Source organism: Grammomys surdaster, unplaced genomic scaffold (assembly GCF_004785775.1).
Source record: "Grammomys surdaster isolate TR1022 unplaced genomic scaffold, NIH_TR_1.0 166, whole genome shotgun sequence".
NCBI classification, from domain to species: Eukaryota; Metazoa; Chordata; class Mammalia; order Rodentia; family Muridae; genus Grammomys; species Grammomys surdaster.
In genome coordinates this window covers 802,579-820,481 of record NW_021604614.1, presented here as the reverse complement: position 1 = coordinate 820,481, position 17,903 = coordinate 802,579, and the positions used below count along the sequence as shown (strand labels likewise).

The 17,903-nt window shown below is 46.3% G+C and overlaps 1 protein-coding gene across 4 annotated transcripts in view; it reads right to left on the bottom strand.

The window, feature by feature from the left end:
- Positions 1–17,903, bottom strand: part of Cux1 (cut like homeobox 1) — a 289,376-nt gene that overhangs the window by 37,604 nt on the left and 233,869 nt on the right. For 2 of the 4 annotated variants that reach the window (XM_028766042.1, XM_028766043.1), the window contains one exon: positions 3,187–3,489. The exons of the other annotated variants lie outside the window; for them this stretch is intronic. In XM_028766042.1, coding sequence (XP_028621875.1) covers positions 3,187–3,489 — 303 coding nt within the window. The remainder of the gene's footprint in view (positions 1–3,186; positions 3,490–17,903) is intronic. 4 annotated transcript variants of the gene reach the window in all.

Below are 17,903 nucleotides of genomic sequence, written 5' to 3'. Positions count from 1 at the left end.
AGAAAAGTTTCCAGGAGACAGGTGAGCTGAGGGTGGACACTTGCAGCATCTGTTAGATGCAGAGAAATCCCTACACACTGGCCCAAAGGATGGAGTGTCAGCTGCTAAACTCTCAGGCTATTTCTAACCAGAGGCTAATTGGGGACATGATTAGCAAGGTCAAGGGTCATCTGAGAGACTAGGCACTTGACTCCTGGGTCACAGCAGGAGAGAGGAGGAGTCTGGAAGCTTCCATTTGAAAGGCTCACTGGTAGTACTGGCTTCTGCAGTCTAGGCTGCCTTTGCTGAGTGTACCTCAGAGAAGATCAAACCTTCCCTGGATTCTTCTCCCGTGTAGAGTGGACAGCTTGCCTTGGGCTGATCACAAGAGCATCCAAGTCTGTACTGTGTCACAGGCTTAAAAGAAGGGCTTGGAGGCTGGGAGAGATGGCTCATCATTAAAACCATGCAAGCATGAAGACCTGAGTTAGAACCCCAGCACTCATATAAAAAGCTGGGCACAGCAGTGTGTGGCTGTAATTCTTGGACTGGGGAGGGGGAGGGAGGACGATCCCTGCAACTTGGTGGCCAGCCAGTCCAGGCCTCACAGTGTGCTCCAGGCTCACTGAAAGGCCCTGTCCCACAGACTAAGATAGAAGGAGTTTAGGGGAAAATAATCCATATTGACTTTTGAGTTCCATGTGTATTTGCATAGACATACATACACACAGGCATACTGTGAGGGGAAAGGGCTGCAATTCTTAAAGTTACACATCAGAATCTATTATGACCCATATGAACTGATGGGAAAAGCTTGAGTAAGCAGAAGCTATTGGGTGGAAGTAGAGACTGGGATCAGAAAGGTCAATGTTTGGTCTAACACAGCATCTGGGACATAGGATGCTGAGAAGAATGTGCCAACTCACACTGCAGCCAGAGACCATGGAGGCTGGTTTATGCTATCTGTGGTAATGTCCTCAACTATGAACTGAAAACACTACAGGAACACTCAAGAGATGATGATGTGATACTATAAACATGGTTGACTGTGAAGCCAAATTTAGTTAAGGTTTTTTTTTTCCCTAAAAAAAAAAAAACAAACTTAAAATTACGAGATTGAAGGCGTGGCTCAGTGGAAGAGCATTTGCCTAGAATCCCTCAGTGAGGAGCTGGAAGTATGGCTTAGTGGTAGTGTTTGAACATGCCAGGATCCAAGCTTAAGTAGGGATTTGAAACTTGACTAGGGGTCTTCTCTGCTGCTTGATGCAGCTTTGAAGCTGGCCAATCTGTGCCCACGACTACATCAAGGCAGATAACTTTCCCTACAAACGTTAAGACCAGTTAGAGCTACCAAGGGGATTGATTGCTTCTGACTGCTAAACCCAGGTGACGGGCTATAGGCTTTCCTGGAAGTTTTTCAGATTAATAACTGGTCCTTTGCAGCACTGTAAAGTTCTGCAGGCCAGCAGGGTACTGCTCTTGCTGGATGTAACCCATGCCAACTAACTCTCCAGTGAGGATGGAAACTGGCTAGTGATGCCAAGGAGGAGGCTCCAGTGTTTGTCACTTCCAAACTGCGATCTTACAACTTAGTGGTTTGAAAGGAGGTTTTCTTCTGTTATTCTCAACATTCACACGGAAGGATGCTTTCTATCTGGGAGTGGGTAGCAGGAGTGATCGGCCTGCTTCCTTGGACTCATGACAAGTCTGTGAAGAAGGGGATGACTCAAGTGTAGGAATCCTTCCATATTTCAATAACCGATGAACATATGGGGTTTGAGCTGTTCTCAAATCAGCAGTTAAATTTTCTTTTTATGAATGAATGACTACAATTGTTCTCAGTGGATGGCCCTTTTCCTGTGTTCTGTTTGGGCAATACACTGCACAAATAGGATGTGGGGGACTCAAGACAACATCTGGGCCTGACTCCAGACTAGAAGTCACTGGCAGATTTCACTGAAACTCATTAGCAACGTGTGTGTGTGCATACGTGTGCATGCACATGTGGCAGCCAAAGGACAATTTTGGCAGTCATTCCTTAGGCACGGTCCACCTTATTTAAATTTTTTCTTTTAGGGGCTAGAGAGATAGCTCAGTGGTTAAGAGCACTGACTGCTCTTCCAAAGGTCCTAAGTTCAATTCCCAGCAATCACATGGTGGCTCACAACCATCTGTCATGGGGTCCGATGCCCTCTTCTGGTGTGTCTGAAGACAGCTACAGTGTACTCATAAACATAAAATAAATAATTCTTTTAAAAATTTTTTCTTTTATATTTATCTATTTAGTGGTGTGTGTGTGTATGTGTGTGTGTGCTCATCTTGTATTTTTCTTTAAGTTCTTTGACTGGCCTGTATTTCAGCTATGTTGACTGGCTTACTAGTGAACCCCTAGAATCCTGAGGTTCCTGGTTCCCCCACAGTAGGGTTAAGAACATGCCATCATGCTTGGCATTTTTTTACATGGGTTTTAGGGCTCGAACTCAGTGGTACATGAGCTCTTTGCTCCCTCCCTCTCTCTCTCTCTCTCTCTCTCTCTCTCTCTCTCTCTCTCTCTCTCAGGTCCCTCCTGAGGGTACTACATGCTTGGGCCGTTCTGTGGGCATCTCAGCGTGCTCTTTTCATTGACATTGTAACAGGGACTTGTGGGGACATGTGCTTTGCAGAGAAGCCGCAGTTTTTCTTGCCATGCTTGCCCAGGAGGGCTTGACTGATCCATCCAGCTTGAGGAAGCATGGTGGCATAAACGTGGCAAGATACTAACATTCTTAGGGCCACAAAAGCTCCCATCCAGCGGTGACAGAGCCGCAGGGGCTTTGGAGCTGCTGAATCATTAGCTTGTGACAGGCAGGATCAGGCTAGCATCCCTGAAGGGCTGGCTCACAGGGCATGTGTGGCTTGCTCCACAGCAGGCAGGTAAAGTGGGATTAGACCTTGTTTCTGATGTCCATAAAGTCACCTGGTGCTGCAGAACTGAGCTGCTCTGCTCTGGTACCCACCATGCATTTGGGTGGATGAGTTTGGGAACCAAACTTAAAACACAAGATTTCTGTTTTGTCAACTTTGTGACCGACAACTTGTGGCAATGTAATAAAGTTGGATGGATGAAGACTTTAGAGCCCTCGGCTGGCCCCGCCTACAGCCCCTCCCTTACCCTTTCAAGGCTTCAGATAGGAAACAACTAGCAGGAGACAGGCAATGGGAACCTACCAAGGTTGTTGTCCGTCAGCACCTCTTTGACCCTCTTGGTTATGCCATAGGTGTCCAGCTCAGGAGACATGGCTACTAATTCTTGGATGCTGAGGGCTGAGTGTCCAGAGAGAGGCAGCGGTGTTGTGGGTTGGGAGTCTGAGGTGGGTGGGTCGCTGGGTTCTGGCGGTTTGCCTTCTTTACTGGTCTCAATGGTGGGACAGGGCTGCTGGACCAGCTCGGTGAGACTCTTCACAGATTCGCTGGAACTCATTGGGGACTCGGGGGCAGGGCTGCAGCTGGCAGAGGTCTTTGGAGTGCTTTCTAGAAGTAAACACAGCAAGAATGGCTGCAGAAACAGTCATCTATCACCATGCACAACGACTTCGATTCCTCAGGAAATGGTAATTAAATCTCATTCCAGAAGGGGACCGTGTGGTAGTCCTCAGGACTCTGTTATTTATTTCATCATCTTTTCACTGAGTGTAACCTCTAATTTTTCTGCATTAAAGGAACAGAAATAACATCAACAAAGACCAAAAAAAAAATTAACTACAGGTTCAAATAAAAGGTTTCTGAAGGCTTAATATCAGGGCATTTTGCTTAAAAAAAAAAAAAAAAAAAAAAAGAAGTCATTATGAGTGCTATGATTTGTTCTAATCAAACCCCATGATTCTGGTAATTCAGAGGGACTAGGGGTTGAGTCTAATATATGTGATTATTTCCTTTATATTTTCCAGAACAAAAAATATGGACAGGAGGTGGAGAGATAGCTCAGTAGGTGAAGTCTTTCCTTGCAAGCATGGGGATCTGAGTGCTATCCTTAGAACCCGTGTAAAAAACCCAGGCATTGTAGTGCATGGTTGTAATCCCAGCACTGGGGAGGAAGAGACAGGCTGACCCTTGGGGCTCACTGGCCAGTCGGCCTGGCAGATTTGGTGAGCTCCAGGCGAGTGAGAGACTCTGTCTCAAAAAATAAGGTGGATAGCACTTGTGGAACGAGAGGAGGCAAAGGAGTCCTGTGGCTTCTGCATGCATACACAAGAACGGACAGATGGTTTTAGGTGAGAGCCGCCTGTAAGCCAGGATGTTCATATGGTTACACAGACTCTTGAACCCAATGCCTCAGCTGTCGGTCTCTCTGGTGGTTCAGGGAGACACAAGTCTTAGGATCAGATTGTTTAATTGTGAGACTACCAGAGGTGCTGAGACTAGTGGATAAAGGATACCAAAGAAAGGTGGCATGCCTGCTCTGCACCAGCCAAAGGGGCGTGTTGGTCTTGTTTGCTTTAGAGAATCAAGTTCTCTGCTCATCTAGACCACACTGTGACTGGCACCAGACAGAGACTGGTGTGGAGACCATCAGACATCACATGTTCCTTTAGGGCAGCCTGTGCCTTGTTGAGGCCACTGAAGGTGCCCAGTGGGAAGTGCTACATCTGTTCTCTAGCTGAGTGTGAGAGGAGGCAGAATCACTGAGGAGACCAGCCTCAGGCATGCCAGTGAGGAGGTTTCTAGGCTGAGTAACTGCTGTGGGAAGATCCACTCTGCATGTGGACAATTCCGTTCCACAGGCTGGAGTCTCGCATTGCAAAAAAGGAGGTGAGCTGAGCACCAGCATCCATCTCTCCCTGCTTCCTGACTGAGGATGCCTTGTGAGCAGCTGCCTTGTGCTCCTGCTGCCATAACCTCTCTGCCACTGTGGGCAGTATCCTCTGGATCCATGAGCCAGAATAAACTTTCCTTCCTTAACCTGCCCGTCAGGCAGCTTGTCACAGTAATAATGTAGCGAGCAATGCCCCCACTTCACTTTGGGATTGCCTGGGAAGCTTGGCACACTGCCTTGAGCCTGGTGTGGGGTACTAGAATAAAGACTGGTCATATCCTAATTTCCAAAGATACAGCAAGAGAGCATCGAGAAGGAAGTGTGAAGAACTCCTGTCCACAGACCCAGCCTGTCTTTGGTCTAATTCTGTGTTTGTCACACCCTCTTCCCTCTCTTCCACTGAGGCTGATACATCAGAGGGCCACATATGAGGGGCCAGGCAAGGTGTGGTCACAGTGCGCCCGAGTGACGAGTGATGAGGATTGTACTGAAATGCTCTTGCTTATAGCTGTGCCCCCCTAGTGGCTAATGGATGACTGACTGGTGATGTTGGCTAGAGTTCAAAGGCAAGACCTTCTGTGTCTCCTTGTTTGCTGCTCCCTCAAGCTGTAACAAGTCCCTCAGGAACATTGTTAGCACAGTTGCAGGTAGCCCAAAATACTGCTGCCTTGGCCGAGGGTGTGGTGGAATGGCAGGTTACTTGCTGAGCATGTTTAGTGCTCTGAATTGTATCTATTGCTATGCAAAAACCACAATAAATAACCAGACAACAAAAGACAAAACACTCACTAGAACATAGCAACAAGGAATACTTTACTTCTAGTTTGTGGCATACGTATATGAATATTTAGTGTGTATGATATATGTGTGTGTGTGCATGTGCAGGTGCACACAACTCTACAGAGGCCAGAGGGGTGTCAGGTGTCCTGCTCTATCATCCTTCATGTTACTCTCTTGAGATAGGTCTCTCACTGAACCTGGAGCTATACTGGAGGCCTGGAAGTCCCAGTGATGCTCCTGTATTTGCCTTCCTGAGCATGGGGCTTACATCTGGCTTTGTATGTGGGTGCTGGGGGTTAGACTCAGGTCCTCACACTTAGGCAGCCAATGCTTTTACCACTAAGCCCTCCCCAAGCCTATCTAGAATATTTTCTAGATATTTGGGCTAATAACCTCTCCTGTATCCAGGGAGTGGGACATATATTAAAATTACATGTATTTTTTTATGAGCGCCTCAAAGAACAAATCCTGAAACAGAACCACAATTGAATCCAATAAGCCTGTATAATGTTCTCAAATTGGTAAAAAGTCCCACTATCTCATAAAGCTTGGCCTGGAAAAATCAGGTTAAGAAAACAACTGAACTGCTTTGTGAGACATGTAAAAAAAAGATGGGTATGGGGGCAGAAATGGCTTGTATCCATCTTTAAGGCACTATGAATCCTGTAAATCAGATTTCTTCTCTCCACTCACCCTTGGGTCACCAGACAACAGGGTCTAAAACCTAGCAAATGTTGTTTGTGTGTCGGAAGCAGCAAAAGGATTGTACTGTAAGCTCGCCCTGACTCACCCATGCGAGGGTCTGTCTGGCAGATCATCCATCTTATTCACTGACTACTGTCAAGAATAGCATGCGTCCCAAGCATGATAAACAGATTTCTCCTAGATTTGTGTCCTTTAACCCACAACAAGGTCAAAATCATGGCTGCCCTCCCAGCAGACAGCACAGGGCTGCCTGCTGTCTGGGAGTGAGATCTTACCAAACAGCTGCTAGTCCTCCCAGTTGTGCACTCAACAGCCCTTTGCATGCATGCTGGCAAGGCAAGGCCAGCAAAACCTACATGTGTATACCTAGCATGCATGAGCACTATTGCTTTGCATTCCCCACTATAGACTACTGCAGAAGAGACACACTGTTCTAAGTTGCTGAGGCTGGCTAGTGTCTGAATGTACTTGGTGGGAGGGGCTCTTCACAGAGACACAGCATGCACTACCATGCTGTAGTCTCAGGTCATAGAAAGCTGAACAGCCCTGGTTTTATTTGTTGCTGTTGTTAAAAAAAGAGTCTCCTGTCTGGTGTTGAATTCACTACTTACTGGGATTATAGGTATGCCCCAACACACATGCTTTATGTAGTACTGGGGACCGAACTGAAGGCTTCTTTGGCTACATGGTGTTGCTGTGTTCTTGTGAGAGCTGGGGCAGGAGGCTGGAAGGTGGGATGGAGATGCAGGTTCAAAAGCAACATAGGAGAAGACACAGAGGGTTCAAAGAGGTGTGGTAGGAGGATTTGCATGATATCTAGAGTCCCTTGCATGACAGGATATGTGGTGAACTATTCAGAGGGGGTTGTAGGGGTTCTGTGGAAGACATGCTTCCCCTGAGGTTAAGTGTAGTCCCAGTGCTAGGCAGGCTGACACAGGAGGCCTTGAATTTTAGGCCTTCAGTGGCTATATAGTGAGACTGTGTTTAAAAGCAAACAGGAAACAGGGCTGGGAGATGGCTCAGTTGGCACAGTGTCTGCCATGAAAGTAAGAAGACCTCACCTGGATCTCCAAGAACTCAGGGAGATGGCTCAGCAGGTGAAAACACTTGCTGTCAAGCCTGATGGCCTGGGTCCGGTCCCTGAGAATCACATGGTGGAAGGAGAGAACTGATACCTGAGGATTATCCTCTGATTTCCACGTGTACAATGTGACATGCATGTACCAATACACACCAGACACGCAAAGAGAAATAAATATAATAAAACAAATTAGAAAAGCAACCTTACATAAACAAACAAACAATGAAAGGCTAAGCGCAGAGGGAGGTACTTGTAGGACCAGTTCTGAGGGGAGGTGGAGACAGCAGATCCCTGGAGGTCCTAAGCCAGTCAGCTAGCAGAACTGGTAAGCTCCAGGATCAGCGAGAGACCTTGTTTCAAAAAATAGAGTGGAGAGTGTCAGAGAAAGACATGTCATCAACCTCTGGCCTCCACATGTACCATGTGCATGTGAACCCAAATGAAGATGTACATGTGTACATATGCACAGAAGCAAACAAGAGAACAAAACACCCTACAAACAAAATCAACAAAAAAGCCAAAAAGAAAACCTATTTTATGACCACTTGTCACAGCAGCCACCATGGAAGTGACACCTGAGTGTCTGCTAGAAGCCTTTCTTGGCAGTGCTTCTACTACACATGTGTGTCAGCAGCAGGGATCTCAAACATAGTGTTGAGTCACTAGAAGTCAATCCATGGCAAGGATGGAGAAAGGGGCTCAAAGCATGTGCGTGTGCGCGCGTGTGTATGTATGTGTGTGTGTGTGTGTGTGTGTGTATATATATATATATATGATATTATTAATAATTAATTTTTTAAACCACATATGCACGAAGCTGTGTGCTGGGGACCTTGGCCAGGGTCTGGCTCCAGTCTCTTAGTAACCCTGCTTGGACACACGCCCACTCTCTAGGCTGGGAAACCAGCTGGCTCCAGCTGGTCAGCTATCCTTGGATGGAGCAAGGATAGGAGCCAGAGAAGGATGGAAAAACTGTGTGCTTCTATCTATAATGTTGCCTACCACTGACCTGACAACTTCTTTGCCCTATCCATCCATCTGTTATCATCCACTCACTCATCTAGCCCTCCATCATCCACACACCCATCCATGCACCTACCCCTTCCCCATCTCCATCTTTCATCCATCTAGCTACGTCTTTGCTTTTTTTAAAGACAAGGTCTTGCTATGTAGCCCTGGCTGGCCTAGAACTTATGAAGTAGAGCAGGCTGACCTCAAATTCATAAGATCATCCTTTCATTTCTGCTTCCAGAGTACTGTCATTAAAGCTGTGTACTACCTTGCCCGATTCTATCCATCCATATTAAAAAATTTTGGTGTTTAAAAGTTTCTTTTAAAAATGTTCTCTTTCTCTGTATCTGTTTGGGTGAATATACATGTCTCCCTCTCCCTAGATCTGTTTGGGTGCATGTACATGTGTGAAGGTATGGGGACAACTTTAGAGTTGGCTTTCTCCTACCATATGGGCTCTACAGATCAAACTCAGTTTCTCAGACTTGGTGGCAGGTGTTCCTATCTGCTGAGCCATCTTGATGGCTCCTCCACCCACACTTTAAAGCAACCACTTTGTGTTGTGCACTCTGCTAGGCACTGGAGAGAAATTAGACAGACCTCCGAAACAAAAACATCCATGCTTTCAATAGTCTAAGCAGCCCTAGGCCTATGATAATTAATAAGGATAATTTTCATATTTTAAAACCCCAGTGGGTGTTGGGGGCAGGGCTCAGTGGCAAACACTAGCCTAGCATGCTGCAGGCCTAGGTCTACACAGAGGCATTGGGCATTGGGCTTTGGGGATCTGACAGCAGTGGAAGGCAGACAGGGTGTGACACTCAGAAGTAATCTGTGAGGATTCGCTTTTTCTGTATGTGGACCTTGGATCTTGCAAGAGGAGCTTGGCTATAAAGAACAAAGGGCAGGGACAGTGGCTCAGTGCAAGCAGAGATACACAAGGTGTTTGGGAGCCATAAAAGGATTATGAAAGATATTATATTCCCCAAACAGCAGGCTAAACAACAGCTGCTTTAAGCTTTCAATAGAAGCCAATGGAAAACACACATCCGCCCCAATTTTCCAAGACAAATCGCTCTGCAGTTTATCCGATCCGCTGCTGCAATTTCCACGCCCAGCCCTTCTCTATCTCGGTAATAACCCAAATTCCATTTAGTGTTCATTTGAGCAGTCAGGATGAAGTCATTTTTGATTATCTCCCCACTGTGTAAAAAACAGCTTGAAGGTAGGAAGTCAGCAAGCATTTCCTCCAAAAAGTAATTATTGCAAGTGACATTTTTACTGCTGGCATGCCATACGGCGAACTGTGCGTTCAGAAGGACAAGTTGCTGAAACAAAATGACAGGGTTCTCTGTGACATTCTGACAAGAACCCAAACATTATTTAACTGGCGGCTGGTCTGATGCACCGCTTTTCATTATGTCCAGAGTTTAGACTTTGAGCCTGTGCCAGGCCAGGCAATCCAAGTGACTTTCATGACAGCTAAGGAAGATAAGGTAGAGAATGCAGGGAGCAAGTTACAGAAGAGGGAGGTAAGGTCTGGCTAGAGATAGGGCGCTCAGAGAGCAGGCCAGTAAACCAGAGCAGGTCACGAATCTCAGTAGCTGTGGACAACAGTCAGTGCGTTCTGGGGAGCTCAGTGTGGACATCCTAAGTGCGGCAAGCACCCTGGCAGCCCTGAAGAGCTCTGAGGACCTTTCCAGCCCATAGCCATCGACAGCTTTGGAAGTCAAAAGACAGTGACTACCAGCTTGGAGTGCTTCCCAATCTAGTTCAGATGAACACACTGTGCTATGTACAACCAAGGAGATGTGGGTGCTCCATGCATCCTGAGAACACCCAGTCTCCCAAGCAGACTAGACCTTTGTAGTGAATGTGAGAAGGACAATCTCCTTAGCCCCTGTGGTTTACAGGGCAAAGAATGGACCATGTGGTAATGTGAATCCTGACACTGATAGATATATCTTTGCTTGGTGGCCTTGCTTCTGTGCCTAGGCTTTGTCTGAAAGCAGCAGATCCTCACAGATCTCCTGGGACTTTCCCAAAATTCCTACAGTCATGTGTCTCCAAGGTTTCTTCTTTAATCCTACCACTTGGAAGCAGAGGGAGGACACCCAGCCACAGATGCCTTCTTTTCAACACGAGTGTTATTTTGACCAAACTACAGGCTACTCTAATCCATGTCCCAGCTTGCTATGCCTACCCTTCTCTATGTGCTTTGGGACACTTCTTCACCAACCAACCAGCCAACCAACAAACAAAACCAAAGAAAGAAAGAAAAAAAAAGTAACCAGTTGTGTCACAGATGACCTACACACTCATCAAAAAGGCTTTAACTTCTATCACTGGCCAGTTTCCAAGCATTGGGTGGACAAGCTCTCCTCTGGGAAAAGGTAACCAAACAGATGTCGGTGGTAGGTCTCAAGCAGGTCCTTCCCCATCTCCCTGTCTATCTGTTAACACACCAACCCTATTGACATTAAGTCTCAGGAAATCTACCAGGATTCCTTTGTTTTCAGAGAGCAGAAAGGAAAGAGCTAGGCTGGGGTGTAACTCAGCTGGTAGAGTGTTTGCCTAGCACATGTCAAGTTCAGGGTTTCATTCCCAGCACTGCACTGAACAGGTACGGTAGTGCACAGCTGTAATCCCAGCACTCAGGTTAGGCAGGAGGTGGAGGCAGGAGGATCGAGAGTTCAATGTCTGGAATACATGAGACACTGTGCTAACCTTCCAGTCTGTATGCTTGAGCTGAACTTCGGCGTCAGCCATTAGGACTTAATGCTCCCAAGCTCTGCCTGGAACTCACTCTGTAGATCAGGATGACCTCGAACTCAGAGATCTACCTGCCTCTGCCTCCTGAGTGCTGAGATTAAAGGCACGTGCCACCACTGCCCAGCTCCCAACCTCTGCTTCTGATAGGCTTATCTGGGATACACAGGGGCTGAGGGACACACAGAGGCTGAATATGTAGCAGAGATGGCAGAGCACATTCGAGAAAACAGGCGTGGTGGTGCACATGTATAATCCCATAGATATATAATTAAAATATAAATATAATTAAAAGAGAGCATTAAAGATCTGCTGCTCAGTAGCTGCTGCTGTGTCTGTCCCTGCATAATGACAGGACTTAGGAAAATAGGAGTTTCTAAATTTGCATAAGGAACTCTTAGGGAGGTTAATATTCTTTATGAGCAAATCAAGGTTGTCGAATAAAATCAAGTTATTTAACTTGAGTTGCTTATGACTCTCTGTCCACTCCTGAGCTACCTGACTTTCACTGAGTAAGGAGATTCTCTTGAGTGCCGGGCAAGGGTGTGCATAAGAAAGCACCCTATCAATCACAGGACTTGAGGCCAAATGCAGAGAGATATTACTCAGTAGGTTCCACTAACAAAGACTCTGGGAGGAAGATGGGGGAATCTGGAAAAGCATCTGCCACCTTAAAACTGAGGCTGGGGACTATCAGGGACAGTCAAGCCTAGCAGAGGATGCAAGATTGGGGTACCTGAGATATAGCTATGTAAAAGTGGCACCCTACTCCTCCAGAGATGCTTTTCACTGTTTTTTTTTTTTTTAGCATAGAATAGAGTTTATTCAGGGCATGAAGAGGGGAGACGGGAGGGTAGTAGAGGCAGAGAGAGACAGGAGCAGAGGCTGGCCATGACCACGTGGATAGAGGCGGAACGGAAGGAGGGAGGGGCACTGGGACAGAGAGAAGCTGGAGGCGGAAGCAAGAGAGCTCACCGTTTTTTTGTTTTGTTTTTGTTTTTAAACAGCAAGTAAGCTTAAAAGGAAATGGGGTCTTAGGAGTCCCGTGTTGAACAGGCCTTAGTCCCACACGTCTTGCCGTGGCTTCTAAGTGCTGGGATTATTGACATGTACCACAACTGGCATCTATTTATTCACTTACTTGTTTGCTTATTTATTCATTTAACCTCTCCAGTGATCGTATGTGTGCACTGCCATGCCTCTTGTCTATGGTCCTAGGGATAGAACCCAGGGATAGAATGTGCTTTGCCTACTGTGCTACAGCCCCTGTATGTCACAAAAAAGCCTATCAAAAGCAGAGCTTGGAGCATCATGTCATAATCACCACTGAAATGACAGTTCAAGTCTAGAAGGAAAGCCATGGCTTGCAATAACTGTGGGAGTGACAATGGGTGACATAGTTTTCTGTGGCTCAGGGACACTCGGTTCACCTCACTACAGACCATAGCCATCTAGCAATGAGGCTTTCAAATTACCTCTGATGACCTTATTACTGAGCCAGCTGTGTGGATGAACACTTATCAGTGAATCCTGTGTGTTAAGAGAAAATGCATGTCATACAAACAGTCTAAATATATATTACTGCAGGGAAAAAACAAACTCTCTAGTTAAATTGTTTTGCTGTAATCAAAGATTAATTACATGAGTGAGTGTGTGTGTGTGTGTGTGTGTCTGTGTTCGTGCATAGGCCAGAGAATAATTTCTGGAGCTATTCTTTAGGCATTCACTCCCCTTGGCTTTTTATAGCATTGGGAATTACATTTAGGGCCTTTCATGCACTAGCCAAGTGCTTTAATTTACCTCTGAGCGATATTCCCAGTCGCACCTTGATTTTTGAGACAGGATCTCTCTCTGGCATGGAAGTAGCCAAGGAGGCTAGGCTGGGGGATCTGCCTGTGTCATCCTATCCAGTGATGGGATACAAGTACCACTTGCCTGCCTATCCTCTGCCAAAACTGTGGGTTCTATAAATCAAACTTTTCCAGGCCAAAGGTGGTCTTTTTGGAAAAGGGTTATTATTATAGTCCAGGCTGGCCTTGAACTTTTGATTTCCTGGCTTTAGTCTCCTAAAGTTAGGATATGGGTATGTATCACTATGCCCCATCTTTAAAAAGTGGTCTTAAATATTCCTTCCTTCCTAGGCCTTCTGGGACTGCAACTATGAAACTCCTTCCCCATGTCACACTGTGGGCAATGAGCTTTGTGTCCACCTGTGCAGGAAGAAGCACTTGCCCTAAGCAGCCTGTCCCTACTCAATAACAAAGCCACTCAGGCAGTGTGCAGGTAATGAGTCTGGGCTGAGCTAGCAAGACTGTTCCATGGCCAAGGGGCAGTGGTACACATGGGTATGAGTTGCTACTTCCTGTCTTTTAAGGACCACTCAGGTAGGTGAACTACTTTGGCTCTGTGAGGAACCAGGTGACATTTTCCTTATAGATATCTTTGTTTGAAAAGCTATTAAGGTCTGTAATTTTACACATCCTCCTAATCTTGCCATACTGCTTTCCTTAATTTGTGATGAGATTGTTGGGAAAGAGTACTTAATGTAGGACAGTCAGTAAAAGTAATTTATCATTTCCCCGCTTCAGTGCGCCTGTTATCAGCGGGCTCATTTTCTGCATTCATCATGCAATCAGCCTATTATTTGCATATTAATCAGGCAGTGGACCATGAAGGAACCGCATCCCTGCCAAATGCTGCACTATCTCAGGAGAAACACTCAGTAATTATCATACATCAGTGTTATGATGTGGTAATTGATTATAACATCTTCCTGCAGCCCCTGGGGAGTCCCTCTACTAACCCAGCTCTGGGCATGCTGGGTGGACCTTTTCTTGCAAAATCCTGTTCTTCCCTAGTGTTATTTCTAGGGAATAATCAATGATATTTGCTATTTTTAAAATTTACTACACTTCTATTTAGTTTGTGTGTGTATGTGTGTGCACATATAGAGGTCAGAGGACAATTTGCAGGAGTCAGTTCTCTCTTTCCACTATGTGGGTCACAGGGATTGAACTCAGGTTGCCAGGCTTGGTGGCAACACCTTTATCCACTGAGCCATCTTTTTTTTTTTCCCCTGAGTTCATGAACTATTTTCACTCATGTGAGATAATACAGATGTTCACTCAGAAATGAACAAGTTAGGGCGGGCTATAGTTTAGTACTTGGACTGACTGCATATCCTCACCATGTCCTATCAGGTGAGGTGGTGCACACCTGTAATCTCAGCAGTGTATGGGAGACGGAGGCAGGAGGACCAGGAGGTAAAGACCATCCTCAGCTAAGTAGAGAGTTGGAGGCCAGCTCAGGACATGTGAGACTCTGTCTCTAAACAAACAAACAAACAAACAAACAAAGTGAGACGGCCTGACTAAGGGACATCCTGGGAACCTCAGAGTCTTTGCTGTTCAGTCTTCTAGATTTCAAGTCTGTTTCTCCGATCACCACAGGAGCTTCTTATCCAATAAAATGTGCTACCATTTCCAGTCTCTCCTAATTTCGAAGTTGGTATGAAGGCAGTCTGCCTGCTTTATTTAGGTGCCAAATGACAGGCTAATTTTGGTCCTTATGTAAAGGATGAACTCCACATCTGCCAGTTCAGACATGGGCTATATTTAGGATCCCCGTTCCTCAGGGACGAACAAACAATCCAATAGATGAAGCCAGTGATGGATACCTCTGGGTTGCCTCCTGACCTGACCTGTCCTGGAGAGGGCCAGAGGGTATTTTCCTCCTGACCCATGAGGGAATCTGAGCATGTGCTGTGGGCGATTCAGATGGGATTGGAAGTCTCACTTGGATGAAGACACAGCAGGCTAAGGATGGGGTTGTTCTCAGCAAGAGGATTTAGACTGGAAGGGGTTTCAGAGCCTAACCCTCCACCACCTAGCCTAGGGACATCTAAGCACTGTAACCTTTCTAGCTTGAGCCCCATGTCATCTGTCTCTGGCACCACTGTCCCGTCCCCTTTTCCAGTCTTGGGCAGTCACACACAGGAAACCTTCCTTGACATTTATGTTTTCTATCAGTTGCTTCCTTTGCTAAGGGTCTAATTTTTATGTTAACTGTGTGTAATTTGATTCAAATTTTGGTGTGTGTGTGTATATGTGTGTACATGGGTACAAATGGAAGGCAGAGGTTAACCTCTGGTGTGATTTCTTAGGAGCCGCCTATCTTATTAGTTGAGACAGAGTCTCTTATTAACCTAGAGTCTGCCAAGTGAACACTGGGAAGTCCCTGTCTCTGCCTCCCTAAAGTGCTGTGATTGCAAGCACATGCTACATCACATACTTGTGTCTCTGTCCTCCCTGCCCTCCCATAGGTTCTGGGGATGGAATTTAGGTCTTCATGATTGCAAGATAAGCATTTTACTGACTGGATGTTTTGAAGCCTCTCTTGATTCTCTATGCAGCTGCAGTGGTCAACCCTTCCTTTGTCTACGAGACTAGTTCCCCTGGCCCCTGGAGCTGGCTCCTATAGACACCTACCTTAGTGGTAGCAAGGCCATTGGACTCAGGACCTTGTGAAGTTCTGCCACCTGGTAGATTGAGCAGAAATCCCACAAGGGAAGTTCTGCTTACTAAGGACATCAGAATAGTAAGTGGCCCGTGGAAGACACAATGTGTGAGCCTCGTTTTAGTCCCACTTTACGTCTAAAATTACCTGAGCATTTTCTGCATTCAGGTTCTTATTTTATCCCGAGATTGGAACATTAGAGACCCAAGTCCTCATATGCTCCTATGACCTACTTCTCTCTCTCTTGTACCGAAGGCCCAGTGTACTGTAAATTCTGTTTTCCAAAAGAGGTGTGCAAAAGAGGGAGGAGAGGTGGCTGAGGCTGTTCCTGGGCCAGATGGGAATCTGTAAAAGTGAGGCCAGGCAGTGCCAGTCCTGAGAAGCAAAAGAGCCTGGCTGGCTGGGTCACTGTTTCCCTTTGATGGCAAGACTGTTTCTAGACTTCTTTTCCCAATACTGGGTGCTGACCTCTGACTATTCTTTTGAAGCTCAAGAGATTGCAATGGTGACCAAAGAAAAGCATTCATTCATTCATCTACTTGTGCTGGGGATGGAATCCAAGAAGGCCTGTATGCTGCTGCTGAGCTACACTCCTCACCTGGAAAGCCAACATCTACATTTTACTTGCTTCTGTGTCCTAAAAGCATTATATCTAACTAAAACCATTCAGGCTTCCCCACAGTCTAGGAGGTAGGTCTGAAGGAGGACAGGAAGGTTGGGCTGTTTTGCCGCTGGCCATACCTGCAATAAGAGGCAGGATGAGTCAGCACTAGTTTTAAACTCAGTATATCATCCTGGTTGCTCTCCACTAGCTCAAGGGAAGCCATTGTTTAGAAACCAATATGATTCTCTTTCAAGGGCTCTGGGCGTGGCTCACAGTGGTAGAGCACACCCCTAGAATCCCCCAGTGAGGAGCAGAGATGTGGCTCAGTCCCTGATACAACATATAAAGAAGGAAACCTGTGAGGAAGCTGGTGGGCTGTGCCCTCTGGTCATACGTGCTTCCTGAATGTTAAAGGGACAGCTATCTCCACGGCCTCTGAGTTTTCCTTTTCCCTTTGATCTGCTAAATGAGGCTATGTGCAATGTATTATATTGGTTATACACAAACTCAATTAGATGAATGCAGCCAGACTCCTCCTGCCTGGATAGAACCAGTTGCTTTCATGACATTCTTGGAGCAAAGAGAAGGAAAAATGTAACTTAGGTCCTGCCCACTCTATTCAGTCCCATGAAATTTTCTGAGGCTGCCACTAACCCTCTGTCACCTCTTTCGTGCCAGTCAAATGGCAAGAACTGACTTAGTCAAAGACAGACTGTATTAGAATCCTACTGTTGGGACCAAGACAAGAAACTCCTGGGATAGGACTTCCCAACAGCTCAAGCAAGTGTCACGATGCACACCATAAAGGCATATGGGCCTCACCTACATAGCTGTGGATGTCACAGCAGGGTGGGGTAAGCTGGACTACCCATGCTAGAGCCTGCCTGAAGCAGCTGTTCCCTCTAAGGGACAGCTGACACTCTGCTGACGGACAATGGCGCCGTGGAACTGCATGATTCTTCATGGGTGGGCAGTCACTCTTCCTGACCACCCGGTGCACTGAGAAAAAGCTGAGTGCTTTGTGCCTAATCTATGGAAAATGGCCATCATTTCACTTGTACCCTGACAAGATCTGCCAGAAGCGAGCATGAAAGGCACAGGCAGAACACCTTGTTAGTTTCAGTCTTGAAAGGCTCCAGTATCAACAAGTTCCCAAGCTGAGGGCACAGGCAGCTCTGCAGGAGCCCTCCAGGGTGTCACAATTTCTGAGATGAATGCCATCATGAGAGGGTCCCTTCTGTCCCTTCAGAGCTATTTCTCATCTCCCTCCCTCTCTAGTGGTTGAAAGATGAACCAGCCCAAGCCATTGTGTAGAAGAAGTTAGTTTTGAGAAGTAAAAAGGAAGTATTATATAAGGTTAGCGGATCCTATCTAGTGGGTGTGCTTCCTTAACCCAGAGAACCCACATTTACCACAAAAAAAAAAAAAAAAAAGCTGGGTGCCACAGTGCATGTTGTAATCCTAGCATTGGGACAGTGGAACTCTCTAGCTGGACTAGCCCAGTTGGAGAGCCCCAGAGTTGGCTGAAAGACCCTGTCTGAAAAACAAGGTTGACAACTCCAGAAGAATGACATTCAAGGTTGATCTTAGTTTGTGCGTGTGCGTGTACACACACACACACTCTCTCTCTCTCTCTCTCTCTCTCTCTCTCTCTCTCTCTCTCTCTC